The sequence below is a fragment of the Capricornis sumatraensis genome, chromosome 2 (assembly GCF_032405125.1).
Source record: "Capricornis sumatraensis isolate serow.1 chromosome 2, serow.2, whole genome shotgun sequence".
NCBI classification, from domain to species: Eukaryota; Metazoa; Chordata; class Mammalia; order Artiodactyla; family Bovidae; genus Capricornis; species Capricornis sumatraensis.
In genome coordinates this window covers 109,088,184-109,105,323 of record NC_091070.1, presented here as the reverse complement: position 1 = coordinate 109,105,323, position 17,140 = coordinate 109,088,184, and the positions used below count along the sequence as shown (strand labels likewise).

The window sequence follows — 17,140 nt, the reverse complement described above, 5'->3', positions numbered from 1 at the left end:
TGCCTGTATTTCCCTCTAAGAGTTCTATAGTTTCTGGTGTTACATTTAGGTCTTTAATCCATTTTGAGTTTATTTTTGTGTATGGTGTTAGGAAGTGTTCTAATTTCATTCTTTTACACATATCTGTCCAGTTTTCCCAGCACCATTTATTGAAGAGGCTGTCTTTGCTCCACTGTATATTCTTGCCTCCTTTGTCAAAAATAAGATACCCATAGGTGCATGGGTTTACTTCTGGACTTCCTATCTTGTTCCATTGGTCTATATTTCTGTTTTTGTGCCAGTACCATATTATCTTGATGACTGTAGCTTTGTAGTATAATCTGAAGTCAGGAATGTTGATTCCTCCAGCTCCATTCTTCTTTCTCAAGACTGCTTTGGCTCCTCGGAGTCTTTTGTGTTTCCATATGAATTGTGAAATTTTTTGTACTAGTTCTGTGAAAAATGCCGCTGGTAATTTGATAGGGATCGCATTGAATCTTAGATTGCATTTGGTAGTATAGTCATTTTCACCATATTGATTCTTCCTACCCAGGAACATGGACTATCTCTCCATTTGTTTATGTTGTCTTTGATTTCTTTCATTAGTGTCTTATAATTTTCTCTGTACAGTTCTTTTGTCTCCTTAGGGAAGTTTATTCTTAGATATTTAATTCTTTTTGTTACAATGGTGAATGGGATTGATTCCTTAATTTCTCTTTCTGATTTTTCATTGTTAGTATATAGAAATGCAAGTGATTTCTGTGTATTGATTTTGTATCCTGCAACTTTGCTAAATTCACTGATTAGCTCTAGTAATTTTCTCATACTATCTTTGTCTTTACTGTACTTTTCTATGTGCAGTATCATGTCATCTGCAAACAGTGAGAGCCTTACTTCTTCTTTTCTGATCTTGATTCCTTTTATTTCTTTTTCTTCTCTGATTACTGTGGCTAGGACTTCCAGAACTATGTTGAATAATAGTGGTGAGAGTGGACACTCTTTTCTTGTCCCTAATCTTAGGGGGAGTGCTTTCAGTTTTTCACCATTGAGAATAATGTTTGCTATAAGCTTATCAAATATGGCCTTTACAATGTTGAGGTAGATTCCTTCTATGCCCATTTTTTGAAGAGTTTTAATCATAAATGGGTGCTGAATTTTGTCAAAGGCTTTTTCTGCATCTATTGAGATTATCATATGGTTTTTATCTTTCAATTTGTTAATATAGTGTATCACATTGATTGATTTGTGTATATTGAAGAATCCTTGCATTCCTAGAATAAACCCAACTTGATCATGGTGTATGAGCTTTTTGATGTGTTGCTGAATTCTGTTTGCTAAAATTTTGTTGAGGATTTTTGCATCTATGTTCATCAGTGATATTGGTCTATAGTTTTCTTTTTTTGTGTTGTCTTTGTCTAGTTTTGGTATCAGGGTGATGGTGGCCTTGTAGAATGAGTTTGGAAGTGTTCCTTCCGCTCCAGTTTTTTGAAAGAGTTTTAGAAGATAGGCATTAACTCTTCTCTAAATATTTGATAGAATTCTCCTGTGAAGCCATCTGGTCCTGGGCTTTTGTTTTTTGGGAGATTTTTTAATCACAGCTTCAATTTCAGTGCTTGTAATTGGGTTGTTCATAATTTCTAATTCTTCCTGGTTCAGTCTTGGAAGATTGAACTTTTCTAAGACTCTGTCCATTTCTTCCAGGTTATCCATTTTCTTGCCATATAGTTGTTCATAATAGTCTCTTATAATCCTTTGTATTTCTGCACTGTCTGTTGTAACCTCTCCTTTTTCATTTTGAAGTTTGTTGATTTGATTCTTCTCCCTTTTTTTCTTGATGAATCTGGCTAAAGGTTTGTCAATTTTGTTTAACTTCTCAAAGAACCAGCTTTTAGTTTTATTAATCTGTACTATTGTTTCTTTCATGTTTTTTTCATTTATTTCTGCTCGGATCTTTATGATTTGTTTTCTTTTACTAATTTTGGGGGGTTTTTGTTCTTCTTTTTCCAGTTGTTTTAGGTGTAAAGTTAGGTTGTCTAGTCGATGTTTTTCTTGTTTCTTGAGGTAGGATTGAATTGCTATAAACTTCCCTCTTAGAACTGCTTTTGCTGCATCCCATAGGTTTTAAGTTGTGTTTTCATTGTCATTTGTTTCTAGAAATTTTTTTATTTCCCTTTTGATTTCTTCAGTAATCTTTTGGTTATTTAGAAACATGTTGTTTAATCTCCATGTATTTGTGTCTCTTACAGCTTTTTTCTTATTATTGATATCTGGTCTCATAGCATTGTGATCAGAGAAGATGCCTGATTTCAATTTTCTTAAGTTTACTGAAGTTTGATTTATGACCCAAGATGTGGTCTATCCTGGAGAATGTTCCATGTGCCCTTGGGAAGAAGGTGTATTCTTCTGCATTTAGATAGAATGTCCTTAAGATATCAATGAGATTCATCTCATCTAATGTATCATTTAAGACTTATGTTTCCTTATTAATATTCTGTTTTGATGATCTGTCCATTGGTGTGAGTGGGGTGTTAAAGTTTCCTACTATTATTGGGTTACTGTCAATTTCTCCTTTTATGTCTGTTAGTGTTTGTCTTATGTATTGAGATGCTCCTATGTTGGGTGGATAAATATTTAATTGTTATGTCTTCCTTTTGGATTGATCCCTTGATCATTATGTAGCATCCTTCGTTATCTCTTGTAATCGTCTTCATTTTAAGGTCTATTTTGTCTGATGTGAGGATTGCTACTCCAGCTTTCTTTTGTTTCCCATTTGCATGGAGTATATTTTTCCATCCTCTCACTTTCAGTCTATATGTGTCTTTAGGTTTCTTGTAGACAGCATACATATGGGTCTTGTTTTTGTATCCATTCAGCCAGTCTGTGTCTTTTGGTTGGAGCATTTAATCCATTTACATTTAAAGTAATTGTTGGAATATATGTTCCTATGCCATTTTCTTTATTGTTTGGGGTTGATTGTGTAGATCTTTTTTCTTCTCTTGTATTTCTTGACTGTAGAAGTCCCTTTAACATTTGTTGTAAAGCTGGTTTGGTGGTACTGAATTCTCTTAACTTTTGGAGAAATTTCTCCATCAATTATTGCTGGGTACAATAATCTTGGTTGTAGATTTTTCCCTTTCAGTACTTTAAATATATCCTGCCATTCCCTTCCGGCCTGCAGAGTTTCTGCTGAAAGATCAGCTGTTAAGCATATGAAGTTTCCCTTGAATGTACTTGTTGCTTTTCCCTTGCTGCTTTTAATATTCTTTCTTTGTGTTTAGTCTTTGTTAGTTTGATTAGTATATGTCTTGGTGTGTTTCTCCTTGGGTTTATCTTTTATGGGACTCTTTGTGCCTCTTGGACTTGGTTGACTATTTCCTTTTCCATGTTGGGGAAATTCTTAACTATAATTTCTTCAAAATTTTTCTCATACCCTTTCTTTTTCTCTTCCTCTTCTGGGATCCTAGAATTCAAATGTTGGTGTGTTTGATATTGTCCCAGAGGTCTCTGAATCCTCAGTTCTTTTCATTCTTTCTACTTTATTCTGCTCTTCAGAAGTTATTTCCACATTTTATCTTCCAGCTCACTGATTCATTCTTCTACTTCAGGTATGCTGCTATTGATTTCTTCTAGAGTATCTTTAATTTCAGTGATTGTGTTGTTTGTCTCTGCATCTTTACTCTTTAATTCTTCTAGGTCTTTGTTAATTGATTCTTGCATTTTCTCCATTTTGTTTTCAAGATTTTTGATCATCTTTACTATCATTATTCAGAATCCTTTTTCAGGTAGTTTGCCTATTTGCTCTTCATTTATTTGGACTTCTGTATTTCTAGTTTGTTCCTTCATTTGTGTAGTATTTCTCTGCTTTTTCATTTTTTTCTTTTTAACTTACTGTGTTTGAGGTCTCCTTTTCCCAGGCTTCAAGCTTGAATTCTTTCTTCCTTTTGGTTTCTGCCCTCCTAAGGTTGGTCCACTGGTTTGTGTAAGCTTCATGTAGGGTGAGATTTGTGCTGAGCTTTTTTTGTTGTTGTTGTTGTTTGTTTGGTTGGTTTTCCTCTGATGGACAAGGCTGAGTGAGGTGGTAATCCTGTCTGCTGATGATTGGGTTTGTATTTTTGTTTGTTGCTTAGATCAGGCATCCAGCACAGGTGTCCTGCACAGGCCTCTTGCACTGGTGGTTGAGTGACACCGGTTCTTGTATTCAAGTGGTTTCCTTTGTATGAGTTCTCACTATTTGATACTCCCTAGGGTTAGTTCTCTGTTAGTCTAGGGTCTTGGAGTTAGTCCTCCCACTCCAGAGGCTTAGGGCTTGATCTCTGAGTCCAGAAGAAATGGGGCAATGCTTATTACCCAGTCTTCAAAACGGGTCTGAAGCCAGATTCAAGGACTCCTATCCTCCAGGACGATGCCTCCCTCCTGACGGAAGATCCCCTTTTCTCTTCCTCAGTGCTTAGTCTGGTTTCACCTGCTCACAGGGGGACAAGTACAGAGGCCTTGCACCTAGTCCTTCAGACCAGAGTTCTGAGTACAAAAGGGCTTAGCCACCCCCCGCTCCTTTTTTTTGTGATGGCATTGAAATGTTGGCATCCTAGAAACTCTGAATTTGGCTTGTTATAGGACTAAGCTGATTCTTATGTGTAACAAATTGTTCTTTGTTAATCTTAGGATCACCTGCTGTTACCAGCTACCACCCATAACAAGACCTCAAGACCAAAGATGTCAATTGTATTACCAGCAATAAACATAAATGGTAAGTTGAAATTTTGGCTTATGAATGACATGTGATTGCTTTGTTTAACCTAGATTCTCTGGATTAACTAAGACATTCATCTGGTTAAGTATATATCCATGCATTAATTCTGAAACATCTTCCCACTGTTTTCACAAAATATTATTTTTTTAATTCCTCTCTTTTAAAAAGTAAAAGGTTTAGTTTAAAGCTACCTTTACAATTACTATATTTTTTGTAAATTCATTCTCTTTTATTTGTAAAATTAGAAAAGTTACTATCTTTACTGATCTATAGACTTCTTGTCTGGGGCCTTTCTGGTAATACCTGCTATATAAGAAGTCCTTGCTATGTTGTGAGGGTGAGTTTGTAAGTTAGGTTATTGGAGCTCAAAGCAGTTTCTTGTATAACATAAATGGTGATGTGATTCCCAAACTAAACCTAAGAAACCTGTTTATATTTAATCTTTAATACTAATGAATTTGATATTGACAGTATTACTATTGCATTTTGTTCTCTCATTATTCTGGGTATTGGATAAAATACAAATAATACCATAGTGCTTTGAGAGTATCCAAAGTGTGATGGTGTAGTGTACTTGCTTATAGTCTAGCAGGGAGTGTAAGATGAGCACAGAAATCACTGTACTCCAGAGAGAGCATCCCATAAGGAATAAACAAAGTACTAAAGAGATTTAGTAAAGAAGAGATTACTTCCCGCTGGCTTCTTCATGGAAAAGAGAAACTTCTCACTCCCAGCGTCAGCTGTGTGTTCAGAATGAGCACAGTGTATATTGTTGGCTAATGACTTTCTCTGACACATCATATTAAGTTCTAATGGAACTGGGAGGATTGGTTGTCCTTCTCAAGTCCATTTATCTGGTGTAACAGAACTGCTGGTAAATTTTCTGTCTAATAATGACAACCTTATAGTTTAATGAGTAAGACAAAATTGAAAAGTTCTTTAACCTGCGGTTGAACCAGTCCACATTCTGATTGATGATCATGCTGAAGCCACCAAATACAATTATAAAACACTGGGATAAATTCCAATAAAATTTAGTCTTAGAGAAAGAGTATTAGGTATTCATTGTACATTTTAAGATCATCGAGGACTGTCGAACTTCAATTAACTGTATACAGACAGCTTATAGAAATGCTTAGGAGGCAATGTTATAGACATATAACATATAAAAAAAGTTTTTTTCTTGTTAAAACATAAAAGAATTATGACATCCTCTTAGTCTTAGGAAGACAACAAACTTTAAAAAAAAACAAACTGTAACGTTGAGGTGAACTTATCCTCCTTCAATAAAGGCATACCTCTGAAGCTTTCATGGATCAATCATATTACAACTTCAACTGAAACAGTATAGTCGAAAGGGTACTGTATTACACTCCAAAGAATATGCTTAGGAAATATTATTCATCTTGTTCCTAGATTTCTCTGCTTGAACTGTAATAGATCTAACTGCTGGTCAGCTTATGCTCAGAAAGGCTATTGTCTAACCTTCAACAAGGCAGAATTTACTTAATTTTAGTGTTTTGATCTCAAATTCTTATAAAATAAAACCAGGCATTCTTCTGCATAACAGTAAGCTATCCATTTGTATTGATATTAAGCCAAAAACAATAAAACGCTGTTTGATTATCTTGGCCAGGGGACTAATTTTTGAAAATGACCCTTTTCATGGATTCAAAAAGTACCATAATTAGAGGATCATTTCCTTTTTAATCTGGTTTGAATTTCTTTGTAAATAAGTTTTGTTTTCCTTTTTAGAATATAGACAACTCTTGGAAAAGTTACTTCAAATTCAGGAAATACTGATTAAGTAGATACCACGTACTCAGTACTGTGCGGCATCCTCAGCTTCTTTTCTGAACCATCCCTTTACCTTCTTGTTTTGAGGCCACTTCTCAAATTAGACCTTGATTTTTTCTTCCCACCTCATATATCTCAGAGCCTGCAGATGGGGCGGATAGTATCCTTGATCCCCATTACAACCTCCAGATGACCTCACCTTTCTTCTTTAGTCTCCCTAACATCTTTCAAGTTTATAACACTCCTGTTACCCTTCTTTACCACTGTCTTCTACCCCACTTTCACTGACTACTTCTCCACCACAGCTTTTGTCAACTCCCTGTAAAACTTCAGCATCTACACAGAGGATTCATCCAGCACTCAGGCCTCTTTAGATCCACTCATCTTTTATTTCTGCACCACCTCAGCATCCCATCCACATGGTCATACTCAAGACCTCCTCATCATCCATAATGGCATCCATTTGGAATCTCTCCAGGCATCCCACTATGACTTTCACTTGCTCTCCCACTGTGATACCCACTCCAGCTCCTCTCTGACCTCACAAATCTCCAGTCCTTTGACCTTGCCGCTTTTTCTGTGTCACATCCGTCTTGGCCACACACTCCTCCTTTCCAAGCCTATATTTCATGTTCCATACTGTCACCACTCTGTTACAAACCACTCCCCCAATCCTTTTTCCTTAGGTCCCACTTGTCTGTAAAAATCTCACCCTAATTAAACACACCTATACTCTTTGTGCCTCCTGTCAAGTGGTTGAAAATTGCTACAAAACATCATCCAGTCGGGACAAGGAAATTCACTTCAGTTTTATGACCATTAATTCCACAGGGGCATTCAGTACCACCCATCATTGCTAGTAAATTCACTTGCCTTCTCTCTGAAACAAGAATTGCTCACCTTCTCTTCTCAAATCTCCAACATCGCCTCTCTTCAGCCCCTCAGCTGATGAACTCATCAAAATGCTACACTGAGAAAATAGATGTAATTGTTGAAGAGCAATCTCATCTTTCCACTACCTAGCGGCATCTATACCCACAAAGTCTGCTTTCCTTCTTACTGCACTGAGAGAAGTTTCTTCCACTGAGTTGTAAATCCCAACTTTGCTATTTATTGGATATGTATAGTTGGACAAATGAATTAAGTGTTCTGTACTTGGGCGTGTATGTGTGCTTAGTCACTTTGGTCATGTCTGCCTCTCTGCAACCCCATGGACCATAGCCTGCCAGGCTCCTCTGTCCATGGGATTCTCCAGGCAAGAATACTGGAGTGGGCTGCCATTTCCTTCCGTACTTGAGCTTCCTGTAAAAGGAGATAATAGTGTAATACCTTCCTCTTAGATTTGGGTGAGAATTAAATGAGCAGGAATGCTTTAAATAGTGCCTAGCTGTTTTCAGTTTGGTCATCTTACTTTGTCATTGTCATCATGCTCACCGTTATCTAAGGTGACTCCTTCCTTTTGGATCGTGCATCCCAGCCCTTCTCACCATTTCAGAGACTTTGCTCCTGCATTTTTATCCTTGCTGTCCCCAGTGATCAGTTTCTTCTCTACTGGGTCATCCCCACCAAAAGACAAAGTGCCTTAATATTGCTTTTGGCGCAGGGAGAGTCTCTTTACTCCATGTGCTGTTTCTCTGCTGCCTTCATAGTGAAACTCTTGAAAGAGTGACCTATACTCATTGCTTCCATTTGCTTATCTCTCATTCTCTCCTCTGCTTACTCTTTTGTAACTTTTACCCTGCTGAAGTGTTCTTGCAAAAGGGTCACCAATGACCAATACCTCGCCAAAGCCAAGAGTCATGTCTTCATTCTCATCTTGCCTGACCTCACAGTGGTATTTGACATGATTGACTATTCCCTCTTTTTTTCAGCCTCCCATTTTTATTTTTAAAAACTTCACATCTACAGAAAAGTTGAAAGATGAGTACAGTGAGCGTATGGAGACCCTTTACCTAGATTTCACCAATTGTTAACATTTGCTTTATTTGTATCTATTTATCCCTTTATACCTGTGTTTTTTTCGGAACTGTTAGCAAGTTAGTTGCAAACATTTTAGTACTTTACCCTTAAATACTTGAATATGCATCTCCTAAAAAAGGGATGTTCTCCTACACAAGCACAATCAAATGACCACATCAAAGTTTAACATTGATATAATAGAGTTTAATATATAATCAATATTCAAATTTCCAAATTTGCCACCAAAATATTCTTTATAGCTTTTGGGGGAAGGGATTCAACATCCAATCAGAGGTCATACATGGCATCTCCTTGCCACACCTCCTTAGTCTCCTTTCATTTAGAACAGCTCTTCTGCCCTTTTTAAATTGTTTTTCATGACACATGCATTTTTTAGAAATCAGATTCATTGAGATATAATGTACATACAATAAAAAAACACCAATTTTATGTGTACAATTTTATGAGTTTTGACAAGTGTAAACAGTTATGAGACCACCACTTCATTCATGAGACCAACATTCTCACTGCTTCAAGAAGTTTATTGTGTCCTTTTGCAGTCAGTCCCCTCAAGTTTATTTTTGGTGTTCCCTGTGTTTTTAAACACTTTATTTTGTGAGCTTTTGTGATACAATGGCTGGTCTAGTTTTCTTGCTGCATCTCCTTCTTGGTCACTTTATCTCCTCCTCTGTAAGGACAGGAATGTTGTTTGTGATATTTGCATTTACGATAACCCCAGCACCGAGAGCAAGCAGTGTCTGGCACAGGGCATGTTACAAGATGTTCATCTCTGTTAATTTATATAATGCTCAGCTGCCAGCTAAGTATTATCTTCATTTTATAGATGAAGACGTTAAAGGTCAAGGAAGTAATTTGTACCATTTCTTCAACCATTATATAACAGAGAAGTAAGAGCTAAATACATTGTATAAAATATATTTTGATCAATTATTAATTAAATATTTCAATATTAAGGACAAATATGTAAATATTAAAAATATGTGGACTCCAGAATATAAGATGTGCATTTTTTTAATTTGTTTTTATTTTTATTGGGCTCTAGGGGATGGGATGGGGAATGTTTCTGTTAAGTTATGCCCCACTAGGAAGATGTCCATTCTGACCTTCCTGGGATAGCTTTCAGAGCTTTTTCTTTTTCTTGGAGCTGCTGCTCTTGCTGGCAGCAGCCTCTTCAGGTCCACTGTTGAGTGGCTTCTCCTTGGAAGACAATTTCCGCTTTTTCTTGGGGACCCTCTTGTTTTCTGACTCATCAGGGTCAGTAACTGGTTCCTTTTTGGGAAAAGATTTCTTCCTCTTGGGAAGACTTCCAGTACCAGCTGTCTCTTCAAGATCACTAGTATTAAAAATATGTGGACTCCAGAATTTAAGATATATTTTTATACTACTTTATCCCTGTGTTATAAAGGTTAAGCACATTCATTGAGAGCAATATAATTCAATAAATATAATATTTTGGATTTGATAGGCATATGTTTGTTGAATGACATAATAAGTAAGGTAAATGTTATTTGGTCATTACTTTGTGGTCACTTGAAAGGCATTACTGTTTTAACTCTTTGATTAAAAACAGTCAGCAAGTTTTTCACCCTGAGCAATATGAGGACTTGAGAAAGTTAATAAAATATATTTTCTGCCATCTCTGAATTCAAAAGTTACATGTAACTTGGAACGGAAAAATGAGTTGTGGGTTTGATCCTTTTCTTTGACTTAAGTGGAGCTTGTAGAATTTTGGAGTGAGTGTAGAGGGCATAAAGGCAAAGTTTATTGAGCAATTGGATTTTTTTGTATGTGGGTATTTGGGAATAGGAATTTGATTTTCCAATTTTAGCAAAATAAATTAGATTCCTAGGTCAATGTTTTGCCTTAAGCTATAATATATAGTGATTCTACTTTGTGGTTTTGAGCTGTGGGAAAATGTCTATATAAGAAATAGCTAAAGAGAGTAGGATATGGATGTGAGTTTAATGCCATTTAGAAAATACTAAGTAGCATCGTTCTGTGTTCTCCATGCCTCTTCATTGAAGAGTAATAAACTACATTATTTAATTTCCTTTGTTCTCGTAAGACAGTTGACAACAGGTTCAGTTCAGTTCAGTTCAGTCCAGTTCAGTCCCTCAGTCGTGTCCAACTCTTTGCAACCCCATGAATTGCAGCACGCCAGGCCTCCCTGTCCATCACCAACTCCCGGAGTTCACTCAAACTCATGTCCATCAAGTCGGTGATGCCATCCAGCCGGCTGTAAGAAAGAAGGTCTGTCTTTGAGGACGTCTTCACACTGAAGATTATTGAAGTAAAATGAAATTCTAGGCATACTTTTAAAAAACTTAAAAAAAAAATGATTGCAGATGTATGGCAGGCCAGTTGGTGATGAATTAAAAGGCTATTGCTATATATATATATTTTTTTTTTTGGAAAAGGATTCTAGAAGGTCTTCTTGTACTATAAGTCAGCATTTCCTGCTTTTAAATTATTTCCACTCATGTTATAGTAAAACTGCTCATTTCCTTTCGTTCATTCTTGATAAATAATTCGATAAAATAGAACATAGAAGAGTTTTTTTTTAATGGTAGCTACTTTGTAGACTCCTTTCATCAGGCATTGAACACAGCCATTAGCAGATACATTTCACAGTTTGACCAGCACTTTTGTTGATTTGGTTTTACTGTTCTCCTTCCCTCTGTTAGCCATGTAGCTCAGATAATGTGGTAAATGAGTAATGAAAATAAAACTGTAACTCTAATGCTACCCTGTCAGTATTAAGGGTTCAAGTAAGTGAACAAATGACTACAAGGCTAAACTGTAATTATATGTAATCTCAAAATAATTTTCATGTAAGGAAAATCTAGAAGTCACTACCAGTGGAACCCCTTTTTAGTTGGAGACACTATAACAGAAGGGCAGAAAGCAAACCAACCAAATAAACGGATTGGTTTTAATAATAACAGAATGTTGATACAACTGCTTTTGATGATTACTTTCATAGGAGTGTTATCCCAAAAAATATATATTTGGAAACTGTCCTACTTTAGACTTGTTCTGCTCAAGCAGGCTGGTTGCCCAAGAGAGTTGTGCCTAAAAGTTGTGCATTTTCTTCCTATATATTCATTTCTCCTTAAATGTGTACCAACTATCTACTTTTAAAAATATGTGAACAGTTTTGCATTTTCATTGCAGTTCATTCCATTTCAGATATAATTTTATCTAATTGAGTAAATGGAGTCTTCTCTTGAAGCCATGTTTTAATTTTTTTTTTAATGCATGATCAAATAGTTCTCACTTTTGACCCACTATTAAAACCAGCAGTAAAATTCCCACACTGAGAATTTCTACTGAAGAAAGGAGAAAAATCACACTATTTACCTGAAAAAATGAATTTTTTTTCTTTTGAAACAGAGTCAGAGATGTGTTAATTATGAATATAGTAATGACTGACAAGTAAAATGATGAACATTAAGCCACATTTACTGTGCTAACTATGATAAGGAATACTTTCATAAAGACTAACTTTACATTCTGAGGTGCAGATTCAATTGGCAGTTTTCTAGTGAGAGGACATTCACCTAAGGGAGGCAGAGTATGACGCACTTGTCTTTAGAATTTGGGTAAAATCTGACTGAATTTCTTAGGTCCGTTTATAGTTCATAGCTTCCACTGATGCTAATTTATTAAGTGGATCGAGACCCACAGTGATGGCACAGATCAGTTCTGAACCATTAATAATATGCTGATTAATTTTTTTAAAGGAGAGATCAATTAGGTACTGGTAGTTATAAATCCAATGCTATGGTATACGGCTGATTCATGTTGATGTTTGACAGAAAACAACAAAATTATGAAAGTAATTATCCTTCAGTTAAAAAATCAAAAAGTTTCAAAAGAAGGAAAAAAAGAAAATTAGAAGAATATGATAAATGAGAAAATCTTTATGACTAACATAATTTGGTTCCTTGGGAGATAAAACTTGAACTGAATTATAAATGGAAACTTAAAATATAAGGATGAGGAAAGTATAAGATATAATCTTATACTCTATTATATTAAAATATATTATTATAAAATAATATAAAAATTGCTTTTAACTACAAGTAACAGAACACGTAATTAAGCATTGGCTTAAATAAATTGGATTTTGTTCTTATGTATTGAAAAATCCACAGCAGTGAACCAGTCCAGTTGTTGGTGTTGATTCAGAAATTTAAGGGTGCTAGGACTAAGGTTGCTGCAATTGTCTTGGCCTTTCCCAGATGATCTCAAAGCGGCTGTTGCAGCTCAAGCCATCATATCTGTATTTCAGACAGAAAAAAAGGAAGGCATGATGTCTGTCAGGAAGGCACATTTTCCAGAAATTTGTAGCAGACTTTATTTCTCACTGGATATGAACTGTGTCATATTCTTGTGCCTAGCTTCAAAGGAGGTTCAGAAGGATAATGTTTTAACTAGGTACACTGTGATCTGAAAAAAACAAAAAACCGTGAACTTCTTTTAGTATGGGGATAATGGATATTGTGGAGAAACCAGCATCTGCTTGTTGCGTGCTCCATCATGTGCTGTGTTGGAACTGAGCAAGGTATCCAGGTAGTTTTTGTTGTTTATTTAGTCATATCCAACTCTTTGTGACCCCATGGATTGCAGCGTGCCAGGTTTTGCTGTCCTTCACTGTCTCCCAGAGTTTGCTCAAACTCACATCAATTGGGGGTTGGAAAAAGTTGGACACGACTTAGTAACTGAACAACAACATGTCTGTTGGGTCGGTGATGCCATCCAACCGTCTCACCCTCAGTCACTGCCTTCTCCTCCTGCCCTCAATCTTGCCCGGCTTTCCCATGAGTTTGCTCTCTGTATCAGGGGGCCAGGAGAAGACAGTAAGGAGAGGATTCATGTTGAGGACAGATGGGGAATAGGTGTTTATTGCATGGAGTGCAGTTATATATGATTTAGGTCTTTAATGAGTTAAGGAAATGACTTTAAGCTATCATAATTTTAAAAACACTATAAAGGCTCTATTCAGTTCAGTTCAGTTCAGTTCAGTCGCTCAGTTGTGTCCGACTCTTTGTGACCCCATGAATCGCAGCATGCCAGGCCTCCCTGTCCATCACCATCTCCCGGAGTTCACTCAAACTCATGTCCATGGAGTCGGTGATGCCATCCAGCCATCTCATCCTCTGTTTAAGAGACTGTTAATCTGTGTGAAGTCTGTAAATAGAAAGAAAAATAAGAGGGAAGCTGCACTAGGAGGAAGGGTAGAGTACATTGAAGCTTCAGAGGAGATGAGCAAGGAGACACTGCAGCAGACTTGGAGTGAGATCATTAGAGGCCTGGAATGGAGAGAAAGGGAAAATGTCCAAAGAAGCTTCAAAGGGAAATCTATAGCGCTTGGCAACTAAAGGGGGAAGCAGTAAACACGGATCCCATGACTGGAAAAGCTGTCGTGTTACTGTGTCCTGCCACCCTCATTTCCCTGGTTGTCTTTCTTTCCCATTTATTTCTTGAAGTCATCAGGGTATTTGTTTTTAATTCCTTCCAAACCACTAGGTTATCTCCACTTGGTATAGCCTCTTCTGAAGCCACCTCTACAAAGTAAATCTGAAAATAGATTTTAAATAGAAAGAAAATAGGATTTATGGTATGTCTGCCTTTCTGTACTTGGAATACTTATCACTTTGTGAAGAATGGTCATTGCTTTGATAATTTATTGGCAGTTGTACAAGTAAATCTTTTCCATGAAGCATTTGTCTCTTTTGGTATGTGAAGTACTAATCAAGCATTTAATCTGTTAGCACTTTCTGTAGGCTCCAGAGATATAATTGGACAAGATTGCACTGTATCTTCTAGGATACTAGGGAACTTCCTTGACTCAAAGGAGTGAGTTCCCAAACCCACTGTACCTAACTGACCTTCAATGCCCTGTTAGCTTCAGTGAGATCACTTTCACTCTTTCTCCCTTGGGCCAAAATCTGTTTCTACTCAAACAGATGGTTTAGCTTTCAGCTAATAAAAACTACAGATCAACATCTATTTAAGCCAACAAAATTGGTTTGAACCTCCTACTGACTGTCCAAAATTTGAAATATTCATTTATTTTATACATATTAAGCTCTTCAGAATGGATTTATCTTTGTACTGGAAAATTAAGAACCTGGTAGTATGTCAGAAGATTGAGCCATTTCACATAATCTCAAGTTTCTGTTTTTCAGAAGAACTGCTGAGCAAGCACAGGTTCAACTCCTCTGTGTGTTCTTTGCAGGGATACCAATTGGAAACACTAGAGACCATAACTTTCTTTGGAGTGTTGCATAGTTCTTTCCATACTTGCATGGTAAATTCTTTGATATTTAAGACATAAATTGAAGACAGGGTGGTAGACCAGCATCATCTTAAGTGTGTACATGTCAAAGACATTGTAGTTTTTGTTCACACTTGGACTTTTGGGGCTTCCCAGGTGGCTCAGTGGTAAAGAATCCACCTGCGAATGCAGGGGACACAGGTTCAATCCCTGGGTCAAGAAGATCCCCTGGAGGAGGAAATGGCAATCCACCCAAGTATTCTTGCTGGAGAATCCCATGGCAAGCGGAGTCTGGCAGACTACAGTCCATGGTATCACAGAGAGTTGGACATGACTAAGCATACATGCTTGCTAAGTCGCTCCAGTCGTGTCCGACTCTGTGCGACCCCATAGATGGCAGCCCACCAGGCTCCCCCATCCCTGGGATTCTCCAGGCAAGAACACCGGAGTGGGTTGCCATTTCCTTCTCCAATGCATGAAAGTGAAAAGTGAAAGTGAAGTCGCTCAGTCATGTCCGGCTCTTTGAGACACCATGGACTGCAGCCTACCAGGCTCCTCCATCCATGGGATATTCCAGGCAAGAGTACTGGAGTGGGGTGCCATTGCCTTCTCTGAAGCACACATGCTTGGACTTTTACAAATAAAGGTTAGCAAGTCTGAAGAAATCTATATTTCCTTTTTCTGAATTCAGAAAGTTGAAATTGAAAATATGGATACAGATTAAATTAGAGTTCATTAGAGAGAACTTTTGCTTTGAGGATCTTGAGTACATCAAGCAGCAGTTGCCTTTGAACTCAACCAAATATCCATAGAGATATTTTCCTCCAGATTTATTACAGATTTTACAGAAACAAATGCATCCCTTAAACATATGATTTAGATTAAATAACTAGACAAATGAACTATAAAATAGTTTGTTGCTAGGAGCAGAGTTGCTGAGAAGGCCATATAGATGGCCTCTTTGAAGATATCTAAAGCCCATCTCTTTTTTTTCATTCTGCTTACTATATAGAACAGAATCTTGTGGGAATGTGACTTGGCATCCCTGCAGTGTAGATTAGGATGAAGAAAGACTCATTAATATTCATGTATTCAGGCCATAAAATATCAAGGTTTAAAAGGCTTTAGAACAAAGTCATACATACTAACTCCCTTCCAATGTTTGGATTCCCTTCTGCAGTGCTTTGCTGAGTGGCCAACAAATTGAGAAACAGTCACCTCCAGGGATGAAGACTTATCTGCCTTAAATAGCTCTGGCTGTTTGTGAATTGTTTTTCTGTATCTTCCTTACTCTATCCATAAATCCACCAGATTATATATTAATATAAAATATTTCTTCTACAAGACTGACCTTTAGCTATTTATACACTGTGCACCCTCTGAGTCTTCACACAGCAAGGCCTTCCAGTTTTCAGAAGCTGTTCTTTTTGTGACCTGGGTTCAAGGTGTCTCAGTTCTGGTCATTCTTTTCTCAACGGGCTCTGCTTTTCCCTCCTTTCTTCAAGAGGCTGTGAATGCTGAGCATAATGGAGTATTTCCAGACTCTATACAGACAGTCCCCAATTTCCAAATGTTTGACCTGTCCATTTTTTTGACTTCAAGATAGTGCAAAAGTGATATGCATTCAATAGAAACTATACTTCATGTTTTGAAATTTGATTTTTTCCCCCTAGGCTAGTGATATTAGTTATCGTACTCTAGTGATCCTGGGCAGCAGCAGCTCCCAGTCAGCTGTGTGATCACCAGGGTAAACAACAGATACCCTTACAACCAATCTGTACCCAAACAACCATTCTGCTTCTTGCTTTCAGTACAGTATTCAGTAAATTACATGAGATTGTGATAGGTGATTTTGCCCAACTGTTGGCTAATACAAGTGTTTTGAGCACATTTTTAAAAAATGTGCTTCTTGGCCGTGCTGGGTCTTGGTTGCTGTGCTCAGGCTTTCTCTGGCTGTGGAGAGTGAGGGCTGCTCTTGTTGCGGTGTGCTGGCTTCTCGTTGCGGCTGGCTTCTCTTGTTGTGGAGCATGGATTCTAGAGTGCAGGCTTCAGAGTGTGGACTCAGTAGTTGTGGTGCACGGGTCAGTTCCTCCATGACGTGTGAAGTCTCCCCAGACCAGGGATCGAACCTGTCTCCTCTGCATTGCCAGGTGGATTCTTAACCACTGGAGCACCAGGGCAGCCCCTGTGAGCACATTTAAGGGAAGCTAGGCTTGGGACTTCCCTGGTGGTCCAGCACCTAAGACTCCGTACTCTCAATGCAGGGTCCTAGGCTTGATCCCTGGTCAGGAACTAAATCTCACATGCTGCGACTAAGACCTGATGTGGCCAAATAAATAATTAAGGTACAC

General features: G+C 37.4%; 1 protein-coding gene across 3 annotated transcripts in view; it reads left to right on the top strand.

Moving 5' to 3' along the window:
• Nucleotides 1-17,140, top strand: part of ATF6 (activating transcription factor 6) — a 242,139-nt gene that overhangs the window by 174,047 nt on the left and 50,952 nt on the right. For all 3 annotated transcript variants that reach the window (XM_068963738.1, XM_068963737.1, XM_068963739.1), the window contains one exon: nt 4,642-4,726. In XM_068963738.1, coding sequence (XP_068819839.1) covers nt 4,642-4,726 — 85 coding nt within the window. The remainder of the gene's footprint in view (nt 1-4,641; nt 4,727-17,140) is intronic.